We start from the raw sequence: 25,278 nt of genomic DNA on the forward strand, positions 1-25,278 counted from the left end.
TCCACAACTAGACTGAAGAACAAAACGACAGCAACTTGTCTGATCCCTTTCCCCCAATTCCCCAGCGCTGTTCTGATCCCCCAATTCCCCAATAAAAATCTTTTAAATATATATATATATACATATATACATATATGTGTGTATAAAATCATATATATATGATTTTTTAAATGAAGTCAAACTTCTAAAACATGAGGACAAAAATGTTTTGTACCATTAAATTTTAGAAATTTAGACCATTTAAAAACATGTATCTCATTGATATCTCATTCTTTTAACATTTTTATGGGTGTGCTAAAATGTGTTTGTTTTACTGGTACAGGTAAGAATTCAGAAGTTTGAAGATCATGGCTATGAAGATTCGAGCCCTTTCATGGTCCTAAAAAGTGACAAGAATGGGAAACTGAGGCAGAAGTTGGCCATTCACAGAGGTTGTGGCAGAAATAGCACCTCAAAGAAAGCCTCCTGATTCTAAATGTCCTACAATGATCCTCTTTCTCCCTGATGTGACTTTATTTTCTGGGTTATATGAAAGCAAGTTCCTGCCACCTCCTATTATAGACACTCTTTGGCCAAATGGTTAAGAGCTTGTGTTTTAGAGTCTGACAGCCTCTGGGTTCAAATCCCATTTCTATCACTTTCTAGCTGCAAGCCCAATGGCATGGCAGAGTTATGAAAGGGCAACAAGACCATAAAATAGCTAGCATACGGTACGTGCCCAATAACATTAGTTGTCATTATGATAAATTATACTTATCATGTTCCTTAGGGAACAGGGTTTTTTGTTTGTTTACTTCTTTAATTCACCGACCCTTTTCCTTCCCTTAAAAATCTCTTTTCAGCAGGTCTGCAGAAATAACTCATTCTAGCCTCTTAGAGAAGCCTCGCTGACTCTGAGAGAACTAATCAAAAAAAATATTTTTAAATGAAAGAAAACAGGAGAAGCATGGAAATAAACAGAGACGAGAGAGGAAAGAGAGAGGAGAGAGAAGGTGAGTCCTGAACAGGGGATAGTAGAGAAGCAGTGTTTAGCATTGCCACTAGGTATTAGGTGTACCCTAGTAATTTATGGAGGGATTGTTGGATGGATGGATGGATGGATGGATGGATGGATGGATGGAAGGAAGGAAAGGTGGGTGGGTAGATTGAGAAATGGATGGATAAATGGAGAAATGAATGAATAGGTAGAAATATAGATCAGTGGATGGATGGATGGAAAGATGGATGGGTGGATGGGTGGGTAGATGGATGGATGAAGAGGAGAAAGTCAAAAGGACTAATGTGAGAAAATAAAGCTTTGTCGTCACCATTGCCTTTCTACATGATGCCCAAATGTGCCACCAGATGTCAGCCTAACCTCAGGAAACCACCTCAGAGGCCACACTGGCACCACCTTGCTCTAACCTGAATTCTTTGTGACTCATTTTGATAATTCAGTTTTCATTGCACCCTGTATTTCCACAGCCCTCATCAGCACACCCCAAACCCCACTGGCTTTTATAACCCAGCTCCCCATCCCAGCAGACAAAAAATCAGGGAAATCTGACAAAGCGGTGTGTGGTGCCACAGACACTTGCTAACTTCCCAGAAGTCAGACTGGAGCGTGGAGAGTGTAGGAGAAGGGATTTCAGGGTCCCTGGGGAGTGATCAGCGTCCATGTCAGCCTCAGCTCCAATAGCCCTGAAATTCTTACTCACATCCCACCTTCCTGATGTCTGCCAGGGCCCCAGAGCTGAGCCTTTGCCAAAGAAACTCTTGAGAAAAAGAAAAAGGTACCAGCTCTCCTGCTGTACCCAGAACTGAACCCTTCACACAAACCCCCTTCAGTCCTCCAGCAGCCTGGCAAGAGTGACTTCCCGGATGAGGCTATGAGCCCAGAAAGGTCAGTGGCCCAAGATCACACCAGCAGAGCTGGTTTGCCCACCCCTTAACCCCACGGCAACTCCCAGGAGAAGACCCATTTTCAGGGGCAAAGAGTAAGAGGGGCCCAGACCAGAGTGAACAGAAACACCCCTTTCTCTCAGCCCCCTCTCTGCCTTCAGCACAAACTTGTCTTCTGCCCCAAAACCCGCAGGTTGAGAAGTGCAATTCTTGCTTTCCCCCCCAGAAAGCAGCATTTCTCAGCTGAGTTCAGGAATGCAGTCTCATTGGGAATATCTGCCAACAGGTCCCATGTCCTAGGAGCAGGGTCCTCAGAAGATGCCCTGCCCCGCTTACAATTAACCCCTTTGTTGCTATAACATGAGGTGCCCTAAGGGTCCAAAAGGGGGCTTAAGTCAGCAGATATTGATCAACAGGTAGGGAAGGAATCAGGTGCCAGCAGCCAGCACAGCTCATGAGGGTGCTCCAGAGGCATGCACCCCCCTCAAAGTTTGCAAGGAACGAGCTTTGCCTGACCCCAAGACCCCGTGCACTGCCTCCCACCCTGCCCAGGGCTGGGGCTGGCTGTCTGCCCCATGCATACTCACTCCCATTCCTTCCTTCTGGCCTGCGGGGTGCTGTGGATTTTGTGTGCCTGGTGGGCCAAGATGACATCCCGGTGGTCGACCAGGCCGCCCCGCCGCTTCAGGGGGGGCCCTTCACAGCTGTTGCTCATCCGATGGGACCGCGTGACTTGCAGGATGCTGGGCGGGCCTGAGGGGGTCGGACCTGGGGGCCCTGAGCCACCGTCCTGCAGGGCATCATAATAATTGTGGGGGGAGAACATGGGGTCCAGGACCCAGGAGGACTTCAACATCCATGGGCCTCGCTCAGAAATCTCAGGGTCTTCTGCCTCCAGCACAGGGTGAAACTACAGGAGGAGAGAGAGAGAAAGAGAGAAGGAGAGTGAGGAGGTGCAGAAAGAGTGAACACAGGGACAGGAGAGAAGGCAGATCAGAGGACAGCACAGGCGACCAGACAGCCTCCTTCACAGGAAGTCAAAATACACCTCAGGCCCAGCCCAATGGATTTAGCATTTCCTTGGCAACTCAGGGCAGGAAAGCCAGTTCTTAGAAGCTGCCTGGCAACAGATGCAAGTGATGGGAGTGAAAGACCATAAACTGTGTCCTCAGACACACGCTCCACCTCAGAGGTGCCGGCCACAGAGGGTGGGATGCTGAATTTCTCAGCACCTCAGCATTCCCCTCTGCAAAATGGGTCATCAGGAGCCTGGTCGTTCAGGCTTCTCTGGTCCCTGGATCCTGTGAGCTCCAGAAAGTCACTTAGAAAACTGAAAGGGTGAATTCAAGGATCAACTTTAAAGGCCATGTGGGTTGTGGCCATCTGTTGAATAAGCCTGCTCTTGCCACCTCAGCTGACTTTTGAGAAAGAGAAAAGGGACAGGGTCCCACCACTCACAAATGTTTCAGGTGGATACTCAACACCGGCGGGACTTAGCACCCCAGGAAGATCTCTGTCTCCATTTCACTCACTTATTCACTCAACAAACTCTGAGTGAGGTCACTATATGCCAGCCTTGTGCTAGGCTCTGGGGACACAGCCATGAATGAGATAGACAAATGTCTCCCTCATCGTGGAACGAATGTTCTCAGGGGAGAAATGGGGACAACCAACAAAATAAGGACATTATGTAGACATTAGGAGTTGGAAAGTGCTGTGGAGAGAAATTAAACAGGAAAGGTATATTTATTTGCTGGGGCTGCTGTTCCAAAGTGCCACGGACGGGGCAGGTTAAACAACAGACATTCATTTCCTCACAGTTCTGAAGGCTACAAGTCCAAGAAGAAGGTGTCAGTCAGCAGGGTTGATTTCTTCTGAGGTCTCTCTCCTTGGCTTGTAGATGACAGTCTTCTCCGTGTCTTCATATCATCTTTCCTGTTGTATGTCTGTGTTCTAATCTCTTCTCATAAAGACACTGGTCATCATGCATTAGGACCTCATTTTTCCTTAACTACTTCTCTAAAAATCTTTCTCCAAATACAGTCACATTCTAGGCTGCTGGAGGTTGAAACTTCAACATTTGAATTTGGGGGGATACAACTCAGGTGAGAACTGATAAGGAGTATTGGGTGGGCTGGTTAGTATATTAAATAGGTGATCAGAAATGGCATCGCTGAGGAAATGACATTTGAGCAGAGACCCTAAGGAGATGATGCAGTAACCATGCGGGTATCTGAGAAAAGAGTGTTCCAGGCTGTGGGGATAGCATGTGCAAAGGCCCTGAGGCAGAGCCATGTGTGACTTGCCCAAGGAACAAGGAGCCCAGGATGTTTATGAGTGAAAGAGGAGGACAGTAGAGATAAGGGTAAGGAGGTGATGGGGCAGATCGGGCAGCACCTGGTGGACCATGGAAAGGACTTTCCTTGGTTCTTCTTGGGGTGAGACAGTCCATGGCTTTCAGAATGCAAACTTCATCCAACAGTGTATTTTCAATCCTACACTGATTTTTTTCCACCAGCATCAGCCCCCACCTCTAGCCTCCCCATGTCTGTCCAAGAAAAGCAAACTCACTGGAAGGCCAGCATGAATGAAATAGAACTAGGAGGTTAAACCCCATGCACAAATATTGCATAAATTACCTCAACACCCACAGGTATAAGGAGATGGGTGCAGAGAATGAGGCTGCCCCCAGATTGCAAAGAAATGAGAATGGGAATGGAAGCTTAGCAACCTCCTAACTGTTTCTTCTCACGCTACTTGAAGCATCCACAGATACGACAGCTCTGCCATCCTCTCTTAAGCGTCAACTCATTATCAATTTCTTTCCAAATCTTGTAACTAATAGGGCTTAATAGATCTATCCTTCCTGACACCTTGAAACTTCAATTTATTCCTTGACACTTACTCTTAATTGCCCATGATCATGCATTTATAAAGTCTTTTGTGTTTTTCCAAATATGTTCCCCTCTCATTGAGAAAAAAACACCTGTTATTCCTTTTATAAGCACTTACCCATGGAAGGTATTTTCTTTCTCATTTTACAGAAATAAAACTGAGGACAGGAGGTAGAATCAAGGTTGCATTTCTACCTCCAGGAGTTGTCCCTCCCTCCGCCCCCGCAAATAGTCTTACTGTGTCAACATTAAAGAAAGAATCCAGCTGACAGGTTGGGTGTGCTGTGTAGTATCTACAATTTAGCTAAAACCCCAGAGACCAGGCACGGTGAAAACACCTTGATGGGAAATGTTTCAGACACCTACAGAAGGTGGGAAGAGGAACAGGAAAGACAAAAGCTAAGCCACACACTCCAGGTACCATCTTCTGAGACATCCACATGTTCATCATACCAACCCGAGACAGAACGCTCCGTTTCCCAGCCCTGCCCTATAGCACATGACTCTCAGGCTCCCATCTCATTGTGGGCCCCCCTATTTACCCTGATAACTAAACAACAAGTTGAGTCTTCACTCATGGTTCTTCACTTCCCTTCATTCTCCAAGTCTAAATCCATCAGAGGGTCCCATCCACTCGCCTCCAACACATATCCTGAATCCCATCACCTCTCACCACTGCACGGCCCCCTTCATCACTCTCTGGACTCAGGCAGTTGCCTCTCCCGGATCTGTCACTCCCAACTCCCAACTTGCTTTCTGCTGTGCCGTCAGTGGGGTCTTTCTGAAACATCAGTCAGCACTTCCACTGTTGTAGAAATAAAAGCCACATCCTGTGGGACTGTCCCATCTCCCTCACCTCATCCTCTCCCTTCTCCCCTTTGCCCTCTAAGCTCCAGACTCACTGGCCTCCTCACACTTCCTGGTTTCTGCTGAGCTCATTCTACCTTTGCACCTGCTGTTCCCTCTTCCTAGAATGCTGTTCCCGTCATCTCCAATGGGCCAGCTCCCTCTCATCACTCAGGACTGTAGTCAGATGCAGGCACTCCCCATCACGTCCTCCAATGAGGTCTTCTCTAGGAGGCTGGTCCCTCTCTGGGGCTGGTACTTATGTGTGGGCTTGAATAACATCTGCCTTCCTCACAGGATTCTAGTGCCATGCCCACGGGTGAGGATTGTGATCTGTCTTGTTTGCCATTCTGTCCCTGACACCTTATATATTTTGTGAATGAATGAATGAATGAATGAATGAATGAATGGTCTTAGGAACGGGTCTACCCAGGAAAACATCATCAGGCACCTTGCAAACTGCTGCCTGGGGTCCAGGACTCCTCCTAAGTGGAGAAGGGATGAAAGTGTGGTGGGAAGGAAGATGTATGCCAGAGCCAGGTCTGACCTCAGCACACAATCAATGAGCTGTGTGGTCCCCAGAAAACTACTTAACCCTCTGAGTCTGTTTTCTCCTGTACAATGTGGAATAATGCTACCGGTGGGTCAGTGGGCTAACCTGTGAAAAGGCTGACACTGAGCACAGTGCAGCCAGGCCATGGAAAGTGCTTGGTCAACACTGGCTCTTGTGTTGATATTACAGCTGGTGGGCGGAACCTAGTGGCCATGGAGAGAGGGGACAGCTGCTCTAACAACACCATCGAGTGTGCTCTGCAGAGCCCTTGACATCAGTTCCACAGGAGCCCCAGCTGTCCTATGTGTACACATGAAAAACAAACAAATCTCCAACCAATAGGCACTTCCCAGCCCTGTGTCCCTCCCTGGCACCTGCCAGGGCTTGTGACCAGATGTGCTGTTCCTTCTGTTTGCCCAACCACAGCACAAAGGACATGGCAAAGCACATGAAGCAGCCAGGTTCCATGAACAGAAGGTGCCAAGAAAAGACAACGGGGAAAAGCAAATACCAGAAAATAAGTGGCATGAAGCCTGAGGCCACAGAAAGCCTTATTGTTAATGCAATAAGAATAGAACTTTCCAGAAGCACCAGGTACCGCTTGTAGCTACCACTTTGCCAAATCCAAATTGAAGCCACACCTGAAATGGGGGCTGACCCCCAATGCCAAGCCTGGACCAACCTGAGTTGCCATGGCAACCAGATGGCGCCTGTAGGTGCTCCTGATTAATAAAGGCTGGACCAGGAGCTATGGGAGAGAAGTAGAGAGGGGGTGACCGCCCTCCTCATGTGGACAGAGACACTCACACGGCTGTGCTGGGCACCAGGCTTCCCCATCCACTGTGAAACAAGTGTTAATAGCCGGTAAAAGCAGCTTTATCTCAGGTAAAATTAGTAAAAGATACAGCACTTAGCAAAAAAGTAGAGAAAAAACATTCTCTAAAATTTTGCAGGCTCATCATACAGATTAGAAAGATATGATGCTCCTAAGGAGTGGATGGGAACTAAAAAATGCCCATCAGGTCCTTCATCCAGGAAATAAAAAAAGGCCAAGCAGGGGCTAGCATGCAGCCCTACAAGCCTTCAACCTATTCACTGGTGTTAGAGGATGTCTTTTTCCCCATCTGGGAGAAAAACTTTTAAAACTAAAAATGGTGAGGTAGCTTTACTCCTGAGGGCATATAGCCATCCAAAGGCATATTCGTAAAGCTGTATTTTATAGTAGCTCAAAACAGAAAAACAACCCAAAGGTCCATCAACAAGAAAGTGGAAAAATGAACTGTGGTTCATCCATGTAATGGAATGCTATAGAGCAGTGAAAAAGAAATGTGGTATAGGCAACCACGTGGGTGGATCTCACAGACAGACACAAAGCGGGACACTCTGTATAATTCCACTGATATGGAGTTCGAAACCAAGCAAAACTAATCTATGGTGATGAGGGTCAGAATACTGTTGGCTTTGGGGTTGGGGGTTGTCGACTGGGATGGAACACAAGGGAGCCTGCTGGTAGGATTGCCAGATAAGATACAGGACACCCAGTTGCATGGGATATACTTACACTAGAAAGCTATTCACTGTTTACCTGAAATTCAAATTTAACTGGGTGTTCTCTATGTATTTTTACTGGATTAACCTGGCAACCCACCAGGGGGATGGAAAATCCTTGACCCTTGACCTAAGTGATGTAGGGGACACAGCATATTATATATACATGTGTAATTTGAGCATTTTCCTGCATGTTTGTTACATCACAGCAAATATGCTTAAAGCTAAAATAATCATACTAAATTCATTAAAAGGGATTAGATATGCCCTTCCTCCCTACAACCAAGTTTTAAAGATTTTTTTTTAATTGGGGAATTGGGGGGATGGGAACAGAGCTGGGGAATTGGGGGAAGGGGAACAGACAAGTTGCTGTCGTTTTTTGTTCTTCAGCCTAGTTGTGGAGGACGTTGCTTCTCTGGCCCAAGTTGGCACCATCACTGCGCTCCTCCTTGGTGAAGCAGATCAGTCGCTGGCCTCCGGACGGCCGCTCACGCTGGCTGCTGGCTACACACAGTAGCCCATGGCAACCCACTGCCACAGGGGCTGCAGCCCACGCTGTCCCCGGTGACTCATGGCAGCCCAGCTCCAGGTTGAGCTGCTGTTCAGCATCTTAGCTGTAGAGGGCAGTGTCACCGGCCTTCATATGTGGGATCCGAACCCTACAACCAAGTTGTGAGTTGGGAAGAAAAGGGGACATAGGCCAGGTCTCCCCATCCAAACATCAGTCCCAGAGGAAGTGGGAAACCTACTCCCTCATGTTGAAGATGAGACTGAGGTTCAGAGAGATGCAGTGGTTCACCCGAGGTCCCACAGCCTGGAGCAGATAGGTCAAGGATCTGGACCCAGGCTTTTGGGATTCCCAAGGCCTCTCTCTGCAGTCCAACCCAGGGTCTGGCAGGGAGCATTTTTCTTGCCAGACTCACTTCTCCTGAAATACAGGCAATCTGGGGTAGGCAGGATTTTATGCCCCATGCTTTGGCACTTGAGTATGTTACATTACATGGCAAAGGGGCTATGCCACTGGAATTAGGTTCCACATTTTAAGATAGAGAGATTATTCTGGATTACCCCCCGCTGCTTTTAAGATGAAAAAGCCACAAGCCAAGGAGTGCTGACAGCCTCTAGAAGCTGAGAACCACCTCCAGATGACAGCAAGGAAACGAAACCCCAGTCCTACAACAGCATGAAACTGAATTCTGCCAACAGCCTAAGTGACAAGAACATGGGTTCTCCCCAGAGCCTCCAGAAAGGCACACAGCCCACTAACACCTTAACTGCAGCCCAGCCAAGACAATAAGACCTCCAACCTATGAAAACTAGGGGATAATAAGTGACTGCTGTTGTTAAACCACTTGTTTTGTGGTATTTGGTATGACAGCAATAGAAAAACAAGTACACAATCACATACATGTAGAATAATTTTTTACAAGCATGGAACTTGTGAGATTATATATGTATATAAACACATAAATATATATATATATATATATATACATAAAAGTCTTCAACTTTTTTTACACTGAATAATATATCTCAGGCAACATTCCACACCAGGTCCTATAGTATTTTTTAATGACTTCATAGAATTTATCTAGCCTGGACATCTGGTCTTTTTTACTTTGGGCTATTCCCCCCAAATGTTGCATCTACCATGTTATACATAGATTTTTGTGAAATGCTACAAGTATTTCTGTAGAATGAATTCCTTGATGTAGTATTGCTATTTCAAAGAATGTGCACTTTTTAAAATTTGACAGATACTTCCACCAGAATCAAAGCCACACCCTGGTGAATAAATAGACAGTGGCCGTGGACTAAACTCCCAGGTCCTCTTGAATTGATGTGGCCTTGTGATTCATTCTCACCCATGGATATGAGGGAAAATGAAGAGTGTCACCCCCAGGTCTGAGCTTCAAGGAGCAGGTGTACCATCAACACAGTCCCTTTCTCCTCTGCTGGCTGGACATGGAAGACAGTAAGGGCCCAGTGTGTGGTTGTGCCATGAAATCGTGCGAGTCTGGGTTCTTGAGGCACTGTGTGGAGAAGAGCCATCTGCTGGTCAGGAACACCCTCCCAGGGCAATCAGAAGTTAGAAACACACTTCTGTTGTGCTGAACCTTTCCTCCAATTGGGGTTCTATTTGTTACAGCAGCCTTCCTGTCTTAGCTCAGGCTGCCATAACAAAATACCACAGATCGAGTGGCTTTAACTACAGACGTTTATTTTTCTCACAGTTCTAGAAGCTGGAAGTCTGAGACCAGGGTGCCAATATGGTCAGTTCCTGGTGAGACCTCTCTTCCTGGCTTGCAGACAGCCGCCTTCTAACTATGTTGTCACATGGAGAAAAAAGAGAGAGACTAAATTCTCTGGTTTCTTCTTATAAGGGCACTAATCCCATCATGGGGGACCTAACCTCATGACTTCATCTAATCCTGATGACCTCCCACTTATCACCACTGTATTGGTGGTTAGGGCTTCACCATATGAGGATGGGAGGACATGATTCTGTCCATAGCGATTCCCTAATACACAACTTGATGGAAGCAACACTGGTTTCATTTAATGAATGTTTTTCTTGAGTTTTGAAAGCTTAGCATTCAAGGGGAATATATACAGGTGCAGAGTCCTGTTGAGTACACCAAACTGTTCATTAGAAAGAGCTAAAAGATAGCATTTCCACGTGATATCATTTCCCCCCTCTTGTTCTCTCTTGGCCTTTATTCTCTTTCTTCCACTTGTTATTTGACCTTCTCCTGGGCAGTTTCACTCCTTCCTGTCTTACTCTGTGTGCTAAGACCTCAGTCAATAAAGCACCTTAATCTAGCCCTGGACAAAACAAGGGTTGCTAAGACCCCTGGAAATGGAATCCTCTCCTGAATTCTAGGCTGAAGGGTGTGAAATTCAGCAGAGTGTGGGTTCTAACAGCCAAAGTAAAGATAATGTAAATGTCATTTTTAACCAGCCTTCAAATGCATTCATCACCTTCCGGATGATGTTTTATTTGGCTGATAGTAAAAGTGATTTCCGGGCCCCGAACAAACAACCTCCAGAGCAGGTAACCAGGTCTAGGGCGAGTGTTAAGGCTCCGCCTAGAAGTAAAAGCTTATAACAGGGAGCAATAAAAGCTAAAATAAACAAGTGGGACCACATCAAACTAAAACACTTCTGTACAGCAAAGGAAACCATCAGCAAAATGAAAAGGCAACCTACAGAATGGGAGAAAATACTTGCAAATCATATTATCAGAGAAAAGGTTAGTATCCAAGATATATAAAGAACTCATACAACTCAATAGCAAAAAAAAATAAATAAAATAAAAACAAACCATCCAATAAATGGGCAGAGGAACTGAATAGACTTCTTTCCAAAGACATCCAAATAACCAACAGGTATAAGAAAAGATGCTCAGAATCACTAATCATCAGGGAAATGCAAATATAAGCCATAATGAGATATCACCTCACCTGTTGAAATGGGTATTATCAAAAAGATAAGAGATTATAAGTGCTGCTGAGGATATGGAAAGAAGTGACTTTGTACACTGTTGGTGGGGGTATAAATTGATAACATGGAAATAACCCAAATGTCCACTGATGGATGAATGGATAAACAAAATGTGTATATCCACACGTGAAATATTATTTGGCCTTAAAAAGGAAAAAAATTCTGACACCTGCTACAGCGTGGATGAACCTTGAGGACATGATGCTGAGTGAAATAAGCCAGATACAAAAGGACAAATACCGTATGATCCCACTTATATGAGGTCCCTAGAGGAGTCAAACTCATAAAGACAGAAGGTAGAATGGTGGTGCCCGGGGCTGGGAGAGGGGGACAATGAGGAGGGAGTGTTTAATAGGGGCAGAGTTTCAGTTCTACGAGATGACAAAGTTCTGGAGATGGATGGTGGTGATGGCTGCACAATGTGAATGTGAATGTACTTAATGCCACTGAAAAATGGTGAAAAGGGTAAATTTTATGTTATGCATATTTTACCAATATGAAAAAATGTGTTAAAAATACTCTTAACAGATGATCCAGAAACATCCGCCCATCTTCTTGAATGTGCTTAAATATTCACCGTACCATGGCATTTCAGCCTTCTTGCCTCATGGCATCAGACACCCACTTACTGAGGGCACCAAGAAGTAGATATAGCATATAGATATAGACATAGACAATCCACCTTTCATGGGAATTCAGACCACAACCCGAAGCTACCCTGTCTCAGACAATGTGGACTTGGCCTCACACCCTCACCTTTTGCATAGAGAAGCTAAGCGAAGGTGAAATGAAAAATAAAGCCAGGGCCAGCAAGAGCTCTCATTGCTTGGGGCAAGCTTCAGAATTGCCCCATATCCATGAGAACAGAGCTAAATAAAAATGGCAGGCAGATGGCAAAGGCTGAGACCAGCAAGCCAGCATAGCCCTGAGTACCGCTGCAAAGATCCATCCCCTGGTGACAAGAAACAGTGTCACAGCTGGTCTTGCTTTTCACGTGCTTGCACCCTCGCTGACCGCTGGCTGATCACAGTACAGTGAGACACCAGAATAAATAGATGGCCTGGGCTCTCTGGATGGTTTTTAAGGTGGTCCCAGGACACTGGCTGGGATGCAAGAAGAGGCTGGAAGACCACTGGAGTGTGCGTGTTTGGGCAGGATCCACGGGAACCACTGAATCTCAAGCTGAATTCTTTCTCCCAACTTCCGCTCATGGCTCTGTTATCCTCCCCATCATTCATTCATTCATTCATTCATTCATTCATTCATTCACCCAGCAGTATTTACTGAGCACCTATTGTGTGCCAGACACTGTTTTAGACATGGTTTAGATCAGGACGAAGATCCCTGCCTTCATAGAGCTGACATGCTGGTAGGGGAGACGGACAAAAAACAAGAGTTAAAATATGCACAGTGTCACATGGAGAAAAAACAGAAGAGGGAAAGGTGAAAGGGCAAGTGGATTATCACTTAGAGAAGGTGGCCAGAAAAAAACCCCAGGGAGAAAGAAACTGGAGTAAAGACCTACAGGAAGCGAGGGAGGAACCATGAGGGTATCTGGAGGAAAAGCAATCCAAGCAGAGGGGAAAGCCCATGCAAAGGCCCTGGTGCAGGAGTATGCTTGGTGTGTTCAAGGAACAGCAAGGAGGCCTGAGTGGCTGGAGCTGAGTAAAACAGGAAATAAATAGGAAGAGGTGGTGACAGGGACAGAAGCTGCAGGGCCTTGTAGGCCTCGGTGAGGATTTTGTTTGGCTTTTGCTCTGAATGAGGTGGGAGCTATGGAAGGTTCTAAGCAGAGGAGGGATGTGACCTGACACAGGTGTTCACAGGCGCCCTCTGGTGGTCAAACTTGCAAGACACCCAAATGCAATGGACTTGATCACCCCAACCACTGTGGAGCTCCATCTCTCCCGGCTTCACCCCCATTCTACTCAACGTAAAGGCTGTTGATCTTACCTGCCGCTTCCTCTCCTACTTGCCCTGGTTCAGGCCCTCATTTGCCCAGGTGGACTGTGTAATCTTTCATCCCTCCCTGAGTCTGTCCTCCCTCCAATTCATCACAGGCTATCAGATCATCCATTGGCCAACCCTAAAGGACTCCCCACTCCAATCCTGAACACACCCCCGACTTCCACACCTCTTTGCCTCCATCCTGAATGCCCTTTCATCTCCCTACCCCAAAATGCAGCTCAAAAGATGCTTCTGCTATGAATCATTCAAGAGAATTCTGCCAGTGTCTATACCTTTCACCTGCCCACACATACGCATAGCTCCCGCCTCCAGCACCTGCCACTCCCTGCATGGGGCTCATTCCAGCAGGTGTCAGGAGCAAGGGACAAGCCAGAGGTGTCGGGGAATTAATACCTTTGGAAGACCCCTCAACCAATAGCTGATGAGGGTTAATAGAGAAATACCCGCAACCTAGCAGGCAGCCTGCTTGGGCTCAGATCTTGCCACCTTCCGCTGTGTGACCTTGGGCAAATCACTTTACCTCTCTGGACTGCAGTTTCCTCGTCTGTAAAATGAGGATGATAAAGGCACGTACTTCATAGAGTTGCTGTGAGGATGAAATAATTTCATTCTACGTAACATGGTCAGAACAGTGTCCCACACATGGTAAGCCCTGAATGCATGTTTGCTGTTATTATGACTGTGACTACTATTATGATTCCATTATCTGCTGAATCCTCAAGCCGAGTACAGAGCCTGGCTGAGAGGAACGATGCATAAATACTTGTTAAAAGTAGATCAATGATTCTCCTTGTCCAAGCTGGGCAATATTGCAGCTGGACCATTGCAGCTGGACTCAGCACCATTTATCATTCCCTCTGTTCTCTCTCTCTCTTAAACTTGCTTGATTCCATCAGCACTGGAAGGTTAAAGGAAAAAGGACAGACTACCAGGAAAAAAATTTAATTTCTCCCAGGGAAGAGCTTTCCTGTAATATTACTCCCCTAAACGAAACCATCACACACCTGTTCACTATGATGTTCTCAGCAGGTGTGGGTAAGTAGTTTTGTCTACATCCTACATCGTTGAATTTTTTTCCCCCTCAATACGTATTTTGGACTTCTCAGTATTTAGCATTGGTAGGAGTTTCAATATCTCCCTCACTCATTCTGCCCCTTCAGCATGTCAGTGGCTATGTGTGGTATCAACATTTTAATATATTAAGACATTAATTATGAGGATAATTATCAGTGCTAACATGCTTCATTCATTCAACAAATATTTATTGAGTACCGACTGTGTGCCACTGTGATTCAGTCATCACACATCTTGGGATCTGAAAACTCTCATGAAATGGTCTAGAAACTGCCTCCCCTTAGGGCTGAAAGAAATTTTAGGGATGGTTTTTGCTGGAGAGAAATAACTGGATACCAAAAGTGGGAGCCACTTTAGAAAAAAGTGAGTAGCCCTGGCGTCCAGTCCCGAAAAATGGCAACTAAGTACCCCCACACTTTGTTCTTGGTCACTGAGAATTAACATGTGAATTAAGTCTGTAATATGGTTCTGTTACTCATATCTGATCTGCATGATTTAGAGGAGGGGTGGGTGGGACATATGGAAGAAGGAAAGGAAGGAATTGTGAACTACAGAAGAAATCAAAAGTGAAAGAAGCCAGACACAAAGGCCACCCATTGTATGGTTCCATGCATGAAATATGGAGAATAGGGAAATCCACAGAAGACAGAAAGCAGATTGGTGGTTGCCAGGGGTTGGGGGAGGGGGAATGGGGAGTGACTGCTTATGGAGACAGGCCTCCTTTTGGGGCGATGGAAATGTTCTGGAACTAGATAAAGGTGATGGTTACACAACATTGTGAAAGTACTAAGTGCCGTTGAATTGTTCACTTTCAAATGGTTAAAATAGTGAACTTCACATTCTGTGTATTTTGCAATTAAAAAAGGAAAGAAAAGAAATTGGACACACATACTCACTCTGGAGAGTAGTTTAAAAGTAGCCAATATATCACAGGTCTAATATCCTTTTCCTCTCTTTCGAAACAGTGTAATTGTATCCAGTGACATTTTTAATGGTGTATTTTTTTTTCATTTTTTTTAAAGAAGAAACAAACAGAAAAGAACTTAAAGTCAATGATTTTTTTTTTTTAGTGTTAACATTTTTTTATTGGGGAACAGTGTGTTTTTCCAGGACCCATCAGCTCTAAGTAAAGTAGTTGTTTCAATCTAGTTGTGGAGGCGTGGGGAATTGAACCAGCAACCTTGGTGTTATGAGCACTGCGCTTTAACCAACTGGGCTAACCGGCCACCCCGAAAGTCAATGAATTTTAAAAGAAAAACTTTGCTTATTAAAAAAAAAGTAGCCAAGACTCAGTGGGCACCTACTATATGCCCAGCATTACGCATCACCTGGCCAGGCCTCCTAGGAACCCTACCACAGGGGAGCCATGGTTGGACTGGTTGTCAGTCAGGAACACTGGGCCCAGTGACACCCCCAGGTTCTTCTCAGACCAACCAGCACACGGCTGGCCCAAGATAGTGTTCAGATGCAGATTCTAACTCAGCAGGGCTGGGTGGCACCTTAGACTTCATTCTCCAGAAGGTCCCAGCTGGCCCCAGGCCTGCACTTGGAGGGGAAGGTCTGGGGATTCTGATGAGTGGCCCTTTCCACGTGGCTAAGTCAGTCTTGTCTCCATCAGACAGGCTTGGCCTTGCCCGAGGTGGTAGAAGATGCCAAGAGCCCTTGCCTGTCACTGTGAAGATAGTAGGGTTGAAAGATCCTGGAATAGAATCTCCCTCACTTGCCCTCTGCCACTTAAGGGCCCTCTGGTCCTGTATGTTAACATTTCAAAAAGAATAATAAAATAAATAAATAAGTAAAACCCCACGCTGAGCATCTCATGTTCCAGAGATGCACATGGCATTACTTTACAGGTCATTTACCCAGTAATTTGTTCAATGTCAAATCCACCATTTGCCTCCTGAAGGCTGGTCTGATCTTTCTGCTTATTTTTGGGGGTGGAGGGTAGCACTGAATTAAACCCATCTTAACTAGACAAACAATGGCATTTGCCCCTAGAGTGAACATTTTTACAAGTCTCTGCAAATTCCTGTATTGTGAAGGAAAACAGAATATCCATGGAAAAAACTCAGCTACCAAGATGTCTGGAGCTGGGGGCCTTCCTGCAGTCTGCGCTTGGGGTGTTGGTGGGACTAGAAGCTACTTGGGAAGTGAGGGGCACAGTGTCAGTCACAGACACCGAGACCTCCACCCCACCCCACCCCCAGAAGAGACCTAAGACTGTCCCTGAAAGAGTTCGCGTGGGAAATGACAAGGGTGCCCTGGCGTTGTGGACTTTGAACAGAAAACTCGGACCCAGCCGGATACCTAATGGAGAACCCCCCACCCTCCACCCCATCCCCCCGCACCTTTGCTTGGAGCTGAGGAGGGAGGGGTGCAGGTATGAGCTCCCCTCTTGTGGGTTCAGCAACAGAGAAGGCAGCACCAGGAAGGTGCTCTGTCCTCCTGTGTACATTCTATTCTGGCCCCTCCTTACTCAGTCTCTCAGGACCCCCAAAGCAGGGCCCAGGAGAGGGCAGGGGAGTCCAGGCGGATGCCTTCCCCCTGTGCCCCCACGGTCCCCGCAGCACGTGCTCTGGGAAGCTGTCAGCAGCAGAGCCAGGGAGACAGACGACAGGGATCCTGCCGCCTGTCTTTCTCACTCTTGAGAAACAAAAGCCACCCCGACAGAGTCAACTCTGTCCAAAATAAAAGCAAAGGGAGTGGGTGGTCTAGAGGGGTGTCAAGCGCTGTCGCTGCTTTGCCTGGGGTGCAAGGGAGGAGAGAATTTTAAATATTAAACAGGGCAAGCGGTTTCCTAAGACGATGTCATTCTTCTCAACAGCCTAAACCCCATCTGCCACCTCCCTTGTTCCAGCACATTCACGCTGCGTTGAGCACAGAAAACAAGGCCCGGACACGCGGGGTGTCGGGAACTTTGGTTTCAGGGACCCCCAAAGCCAGAGACGGTGAGGAAGGGGGGAGGCGCGCATGCTTCCAAGCCGTCACTTGTCCAGCCTGCCTGGGTCTCAAAGCAGAAGGAGACTGTAGACTAGAGTGAAAGGGTAGGGAGGACATAAAAAAGTGAAATTTGACTTAGCTCAGGTACTATCATCACTGGGGAAAGGTCCCCGGTCCAGGGCAGGTGGCAAAGGCATCAAGTCTACAGGGAGGGCAGTTGAAAGAAAATGGAATTTGAAGAAAGAAAGTAGTCTACGCTGAAAGTCAGGGGTCTACCCCTCCCCCACCCCACCGCCAAGAGAAACTATTCAGAAAGAGGAAGCGGTTTTTAAGACAGAAACAAGCGAAATCCAGAAATAAACTGCCCACCTCCCAAAGAAAAGCCATTCATATGAAGGGGATGAGGAAGACCATGCGTTCCTGCCTTTGCACATGGAGGTAATGTTACAGCAAGGAAATACTGGTTGAACCCCCTGCAGGACCGTGACCCCAACAGCCCACCTCTGGAAGTCCGGCTCACTCACCTGTACAACATGAGCTCCCGCGGTGTGGTTAGTGCGCAGCGCAGCCGGTCCTCCAGGTGTCCTGAGGGTCCCCCCTTGTCAGCGCCCACGGGGCCAAGACGTCTGAAGCCCACGCATCCATTGCCTGCCCAATGCAAAGGAGAAGGGAGCCCCGAGAGAGGAGAAAGAAGGGGGATGGCAGGAGCAGCCGTGTTCCGAGCTAAGGGCTCCCCACAAAGGCAGGCGGCAATCGGGGCTGCTGTGCCAGCTGTGGGGAGGGGGGGAGGATTCCCTGATGCTGGGAGGCGGGAGGGGAGGATGGTCGGCTCAAAAGCTGATCACCACCAGCAACGTGCTGCAGGGGGACCTGGCAAGCGGAGAAAATCCAGCCAAGGGCACGACCCTCGCATTGCTCAGGGGGGATCAATTTCTCCCTCTCTTCTCTAATCGCCTTAACACTGCCCCACAACCTCCCAGCACAGGGTAGGACTCCCGTCTTTAGAAAGATGTTGTTACTCTCCACTCCACTTCCTTTCAGACCGGCTTCTCTACAGGAGCAGAGGAAAAGTGATAACACATGGGCTCGCCTCCCTCCTCCACCTAGGGGGTCTGCGGAGGGGGCATGTAAAACAGGCGTGAGGCAGCGGGAAATGCAGTCAGCCTCGCCATTTAACCACCTCCCCTCCGCCAGATCGCAACCTAAATTATTGATGCCCTGACAAAAACAACCATTAGAGGACAGCTGCTAACCCCCTCCCTGAGTCTTTTCTATTCATTCTAGAAACAGCTTCCCCTCCCCCTCCTCCCCCGAGTGTTTCAATGCAAAAAGGCAATTGATAGCCAGCCCTTAGGTTTGTTTGCCGCACCTGTAGTTTTAGGATCCAAGAACTGGAGAGACCCGAGTCTCTTTTTAAAGGGGCCTCCTTTTAAAGATGAGGGTTATTTTTTTTCCCTATAAGCGGCATCCTGGGCAGAGAGAGTCCCATATTTTTCCCAAGGTGGAGGAGGATCAAGTGGGGGGAATCCACCTCATTGGGGAAAGCAGCATTGTTTTTGTTTTGAGGGTTTTGTGGGGTTTTTGCTGAGATATAATTGATGTATAACATTATATTAGTTTTAGGTGTAAAACATAATATGTATATAATGCAAAATGATCATTACAGTAAGTCTAATAAAGTGGCATTGTTTAAACAGGGAGACTCAATCTTGAACTGTTGTTAAAGGAACTTAAGGAATTAGTGTTACTTTCAGGTCTGTTGGCAGTATTTGGATTATGTTTTTTATAAGTCCTTATCTGTTAGAAGTGTATATTGAAGGGTTTATGGGTAAGGGGATATGATACTGCCAGGAAACAACCAAAACATTTATCAACAGAGGGATGGATAAACAAAATGTGGTCACTCTCTCCATACAATGGAATATTACTCAGCTATAAAAAATGAAGCACTGACACACGCTACAACATGGATGAACTTTGAAAACTTATGCTGAGTGAAAGGAGTCAGGCACAAAAGGCCACATGGCGTATGATTCCATTGATATGAAATGAACAAAACGGGCAAATCCAGAGACAGAAAGCAGATTAATGGTTGCCAGGGCCTGGGGTAGAGGCAGAATGGGGAGTGACTGTTAATGGGGATGGGGTCTCCTTTCGGGGTGATGAAAATGTTCTGGAACTAGATAGAGGTGATGCTTGCACAACGTTGTGAATGTACTAAAAAAAATGGTTAATTTTATGTGATGTGAATTTCACCTCAATTAAAAAACAAAAGCTCAAACAAAAAAGGGAGAGAAAGATAAATGTAAGAAACAGAATGTTGCTGATTGAGGAAGCCGGAGGCTAGAGACATTGTTGTTTTTCATTGTATTCTCTCTGCTTTGTGTATGCTTGAAATTTTATTTTTTAAAGAGATGGGGGTGGGTAGAATAGGAAGAATGCAGGGGTGGAGGGGGCTTCTCTGTGAGTGAGTGCACCCGGAGTTCAGCAGCTAGATGATCACCTGGCCTGTGAAGTGAAACAAAGTGAAGGAACTGAGCCTTGGGAGAACAAACTGACCCCGCTCATGGGGATTTTGTGAGAATCAAGAGATCATGTTGAAAAGGGAAAGAACGAATATTTGTTTCTATATGTACTAAAACCATCTCTGGAAAGATGCATGAGAACTAATCACAGGGGTTCTCTGTGTGAGTGGAGACCCTGCCTGAGGGGGCAAGGATGGAGGAGGGGCTTTCCCTGCTTACCTTTTTACATTTAAAAGCTTTTGAACCATATGAGTATAGTACAGCTTAAAATATTAAATTGAAAAGTGAGATGGTGTATGTCAAGAGATGGCATGCTTCTTGTGTAAAGGGCCAAATTATAAATATCTTAGACCTTTCAAATCAGACGTCTCTGTGACACCCACCCAATTCTGCCCCTGTCAAAGCCCCACAAACAATTCATGTGTAATGAATGAGCTTTGCAGTGTGCCAATAAAACTTTATAAAAACTGGTTACTGGGTGAATTTGGCCCTCGAGCTATAGTTTGCTGACTGGTGTTGCATGTAAATTTCTCAGCATCTGCTACATATCAAATGCTTTTCTTCATTCCAGGCTTTGCTACTGGCAAGCTGTGTGACCTTGGTCAAGTCACTTAAGCCTCCATCGCCTCCAGTGCAAAGCAGGGAAGGTTGTTTTGAGTATAAAACGAGGCATCCGATATTAAAGTGGACTGTGCACTCTAAAATGCTATACAATGTAAGATGTCATGGTCATTGTGCAGGAAGCCATAGAATTTTCCTGTTCTTTAAATCACATGACTTGTATGAGTCACCTCATGATGAATATAAATAGCCATCCTGGTTTCCTTAAAAGTCCTTTAAAAATGTCCAAAAGTTCTGCTTTTTCCCTTAGGCAAATGAGACCATCCTGAGTCAACCACCTTTTAAACTCGTGGTTTTTTGGCAAGAGTGGGCGGCCATGCATAGATTGAACAATTGGCCCCAGTTATTCACGTCTCCCTATTTACCTATCTTTGCCACGTTCTCCAAACACCGACTTGAATACTCATTCTGCCTCTTGACAATGTGCAGGCTGTTTCATGTCTCTGACTCTCAGTGGCCTCCACTATAAACTGGAGATAACAAGAGCACTGCCAGTAAAAGTTATGGTAAAGATTAAGCCAAGAGTACAGAGCCAGATGGGCATTGGACTTATCAAGGGGATCACTTCATAGACTGTGTAAATGTACGACCAATGCGCTGTACAACTGAAGCTGGAGTAGAATAATATTGTATGTCAACTATAAGTAAATATGTGTTATATATATATATAACATATATATATATATATATATATATATATATATAAAATCACGGAAGGGAGATAGAGTATAGCATAAGGAAGATAGTCAATGGTATTGTAACAGTTATATAAGATGTCAGAGGGGTAGTAGCTTGGGGGAGGGGGTTTTCACTTTGAGAGGGGTGTAAATGTTTATATGTTGCTTTTTACACCTGAAACTAAGAAAACAAAAAACAAAAAAAAACAGTAGAGACTGAGAACTTAACATGGGGCCATGACAAAGCAAGCATGCACTCTATATTAGCTTCTGCTGTCATCATCATCATCATCACTTCTTGGAAAAACCCAGAGCAACTGTGAATGATGAAGGCTCTGGTGCCAGATGGCCTATGCTGGAATTCTTGCTCTAGTACTTACTAGCGCTGTGACTTTGAGGAAGTCACTTAACCTCTCTGTACCTCAACTTTCCCTTCTGCAGGATGGGGATGATAATGATAATATTTTCATCACAGGGTTTTTGGAAAGTTAACACTCACAAAGCACTTAGAGAAGTGCCTGACACATAGTGCAGGCTATATAAGTACTAGTTATTCTTATTAATAATAATATCCATCAGGGTCCATTCAGAAAACAGAGGGCATTGCTCAAACTGAGCAATTTGAAAAGCATTTAATAAAATATACTTACTGCAAGATCAGGGTCAGTGGGATAATGCAGCACTCCCAAGCTAGCAACAGCAGGGAGCTGTTCCCACCGAGGCCCAAAGGGGTGAAAAAGGGGAGCAGTTTCCAGACCCTTCAGACAGAGAGAGAGCCATGCAGAGGGCAGCTTGAATGAACTACAGCCTTCAGTCGATGGAGACACGCAATCCATGGCAACGTGGAATAGAGGAAGCCAAGAAATAAACTCCCCAACCTTACTCTCCTTTCATCTTTCATCTGTGAGTACCTCCCATTGGCTGAATCGACTGGAAGCCAGGTGTGATGGTTAATTTTCTATGTCAACGTGACCGGGCCACATATGGTGCCCAGATACTTAGCTAAATGTTATTCTGAGTGTGTCCATGAGACACTCAGATAGGATTAACTTTTAAATCAGTGGGCTTTGAGTAAAGAAGATTGTCCTCCATAATGTGGTGGGCCTCGTCCAACCAGTTGATGGCGGGACTAGAACCAAAAGGTTGACGTCTCCGAGCCAGAGAGGTTTTTCTCCAGGAGAGGCCTTCGGACCTTAAACTGGAACATTGGTTTTCCCTGCCTTCAGACTCAGACTGAAACATTGGCTCTTCCTGGGTCTCTCAAGTCTGCCTGCAGACTGGAACTAGACCACCAACATTCCTGGATCTCTAGTTTCCCAGCCCACCTTGGAAATTCTGAACTTGTCATCCTCCATAATTGCATGAGCTAATTCCTTATAATAAACATCTTTCTATATATGCACATCCTATTGGTTCTGTTTCTCTGGAGAACCCTGACTAATGGGAAGACAGCCCAATGATGTCATCCTGAGAGGTCAGTCCCCCAGGGCACAGAACAGGATGAGGAATGGGGGAGGGTGGGCCTGGACAGCCAATGTACTTTACCTATTTTTCTTTAACCAGTTCTCAGTTACCAGTGCATCATCAGTTACTGTCTGCATCCCTGAGATCCGGAGCATTTTTCTCAGCAGTCTGCTTGACCTGATTTTTTCTTCTCTGGCTCCCCAAAAAAACAGATACAAAAGGGGAAAATAGATTCTCCCAGGAATCCCCAGTAAATCTTAAGGACTATCCCACCTACACATTTACATCCCTAGTGACACTTGTTTTTAAGCCATCTCACCCAAGAGAGGAGGACCATTACCACACTATTTACATTCTCATGATCATATTTCTCTTGCTTAAAAGAGCAGGCAGCTGGCCGAACTTATAATGCCCTCCAGGGTGGTAGAAGTCTCTCTCTGAGCCCAACAGCTGATGTTGCACACACGGCGCTGCTGGGAAATGTAACACCGTCCACCATGGGCACAGGGACCACCTTTGCCCTCTGCCCAGGGGAGAGAATTGCCGGGCAAAGTCCAATTACATGGCAACAGCAATGACTGGGTAGTCAGGAGCGAGGAAAGCAAGAGACACAAATGTGGGACAGAATGTCCTCCTTCCTGGCCTATGTGAGTCAATCATTTAAACCAAGAAAGGACACAGTGAAAGTATTCGAGCTCTGCTATACAATCTGCCAGTGCTCAGACGTCAGCTTTCTGTTCCCTACTTCCACAATTTCTAAGGTGCTGTTTTAGAGGGTTAGAGGAGCTAGAACAAAGTACCGCAAACTGGGTGCCTCAGACAATAAGGATGTATTTGCCCATAGTGCGGCGGCTGGAGACTAGCAGTTCAAAATCAAGGTGTCAGCAGGGCTGGTTCCTTCTGAGGCTGTGAGGGGAGGAGCTGCTCCAGGCCTCTCTCTTTGGCTTATTGCTGACTGTCTTCATGGTCACAGGGTGGCCTCCCTATTTGTGTGACTGTGTCCAGATTTCCCTTTTTTTATAAGGACACTGGTCATATTGGATTAGAGCCCACCTTAATGATCTCATTTTAACTACAGTTGACCCTTGAACCATGCAGGTGTGAATTGTATGGGCCCACTTACATGTGGATTAAAAGTGGGCCCACACAGTTCAAACCTGCGTTGTCCAAAGATCAACTGTATTTTTGATCTGACGTTGGGAATCTGGGTATGCAGAGGGATGACTTAAGTTACACATGGACTTTTGACTTTGCAGGTGGTCGGTCCCCCTTCCCCCCACCCCCACATTATTCAAGAGTGAACTGTAATTACATCTGCAATGACCCCCTTTCCAAATAAGGTCACATTCTGAGATACTGGGAGTTAGGACTTCAATATAAGTCCTATATTTGAGGGTGCTATAGCCTAAATGTTTGTATCTCCCAAACATTCATATGAAATCCTAACCCCCAATGTGATGGCTCTGGAGGTGATTAGGTCTTGAGGGTGGAGTCCCCATGAGTGGGATTAGTGTCCTTATAAAAGAGACCCCAGAGAGCTCCCTTGTCCTTTCTGCCATGTGAAGATACAGCAAGAAGACATCGTCTATGAACGAGCAAGTGAGTCCTCACTAGATGCTGGATCTGCCTGCATCTTGATCTTGGACTTCCAGCCTCTGGAACTGTGAGATGCAAATGTCTGTTTTTTATAAGCCAACCTGTCTATGGTGTTCTGTTAAAGCAGCCCAAACAGACTAAGACAGGGGGAGACACAATTCAACCCATAACAATGACTTCCTCTGAATCTCACTTTCTTCTCTGTAAAATAGGTTAAGAATCTTGAATGGGCTAATCATCTTGATGAAATGATTATGAAATCAGTAAGCACTTTCAATAGGTGGGTCCTCAAAAAACGAGGCTAGCAAAAGACCTTCTGAGGACATCCTATGGAACCTGATGGTGGAACAGGACATGGAGAAAAGCCTGCTGCTAGACCAAGGAGGGATGCTAGATAACACATAACACATTGCAACCAACTTTACTGAGGTATATATTACCTACAGTACAATGCACCCATCTTAAGTGTATAGTACGATGAGTTTTGACTAATGTATACACCATGTAACCGCCACTACCATCAAGATTCAGAATATTTCCATCACCCCAAAAGTTCCTGCATGCCTCTTACAGTCAACACACCCATCCATGTCCCCAAACAACCACTGTCTGTTTTCTGTCACCATAGATTAAAGTCACCTATTATATGATTTTATAGAAACATACTCATACACTATGCCCTATTTTGTGTCTGGCTCCTTTCACTCAACATAATGTTTTTGAGAGTCATCTATATTGATCTGTTTACCAGTTTCTGTTCCTTTTTATTATATCCCATTGTATGGATGGACCACAGTTTGTCCCCTCACCTATTGATAGACATTTGGCTTGTTGCCAGTGTTTGGCAATTATGAATAAAGCTGCTGTGAACATTCACGTACAAGCCTTTGTGTGGACATGTGTTTTCATTTATCCTGGGTAAATAAATACTCAGGAGTGGAATTTCCAGGTATTTGGGTGAGCATATGTTTCACTCTGTCAAAAGCTGCCAGATTGCTTTCCACCAGTGGTGGGCATGTCACTCCCCAGCCTCACCAACATTTGGTACTGCCTGTCTTTTTGATGACAGCCATTCCAGTGGGTGTGTAGTCAGATCTCATTGGGGTTTTCATTTACATTCCCTGATGATTAATGATGTCGTACACATATACATGCATTCATGAGCTCCAAAGAAGCAAAGAGGAGCA

The 25,278-nt window shown here is 45.8% G+C and overlaps 1 protein-coding gene across 13 annotated transcripts in view; it reads right to left on the reverse strand.

Moving 5' to 3' along the window:
- Positions 1-18,340, reverse strand: part of CACNA1A (calcium voltage-gated channel subunit alpha1 A) — a 293,690-nt gene extending 275,350 nt beyond the window's left edge. For 6 of the 13 annotated variants that reach the window (XM_019664142.1, XM_019664141.1, XM_019664143.1 and 3 more), the window contains exons 1-2: positions 17,733-18,321; positions 2,469-2,791 (exon numbers count right to left, since the gene is read on the reverse strand). In XM_019664142.1, the coding sequence (XP_019519687.1) occupies positions 2,469-2,737 (269 nt within the window). In that variant the 5' untranslated portion in view covers positions 2,738-2,791; positions 17,733-18,321. Of the gene's footprint in view, positions 1-2,468; positions 2,792-17,732 lie in introns of all 13 variants that reach the window. The other 7 variants (XM_019664149.1, XM_019664148.1, XM_019664146.1 and 4 more) reach the window with 3 other exon arrangements.
- Between the last annotated feature and the right edge of the window lie 6,938 nt (positions 18,341-25,278).

The sequence above is a fragment of the Hipposideros armiger genome, unplaced genomic scaffold (genome assembly GCF_001890085.2).
Source record: "Hipposideros armiger isolate ML-2016 unplaced genomic scaffold, ASM189008v1 scaffold_417, whole genome shotgun sequence".
NCBI lineage: Eukaryota > Metazoa > Chordata > Mammalia > Chiroptera > Hipposideridae > Hipposideros > Hipposideros armiger.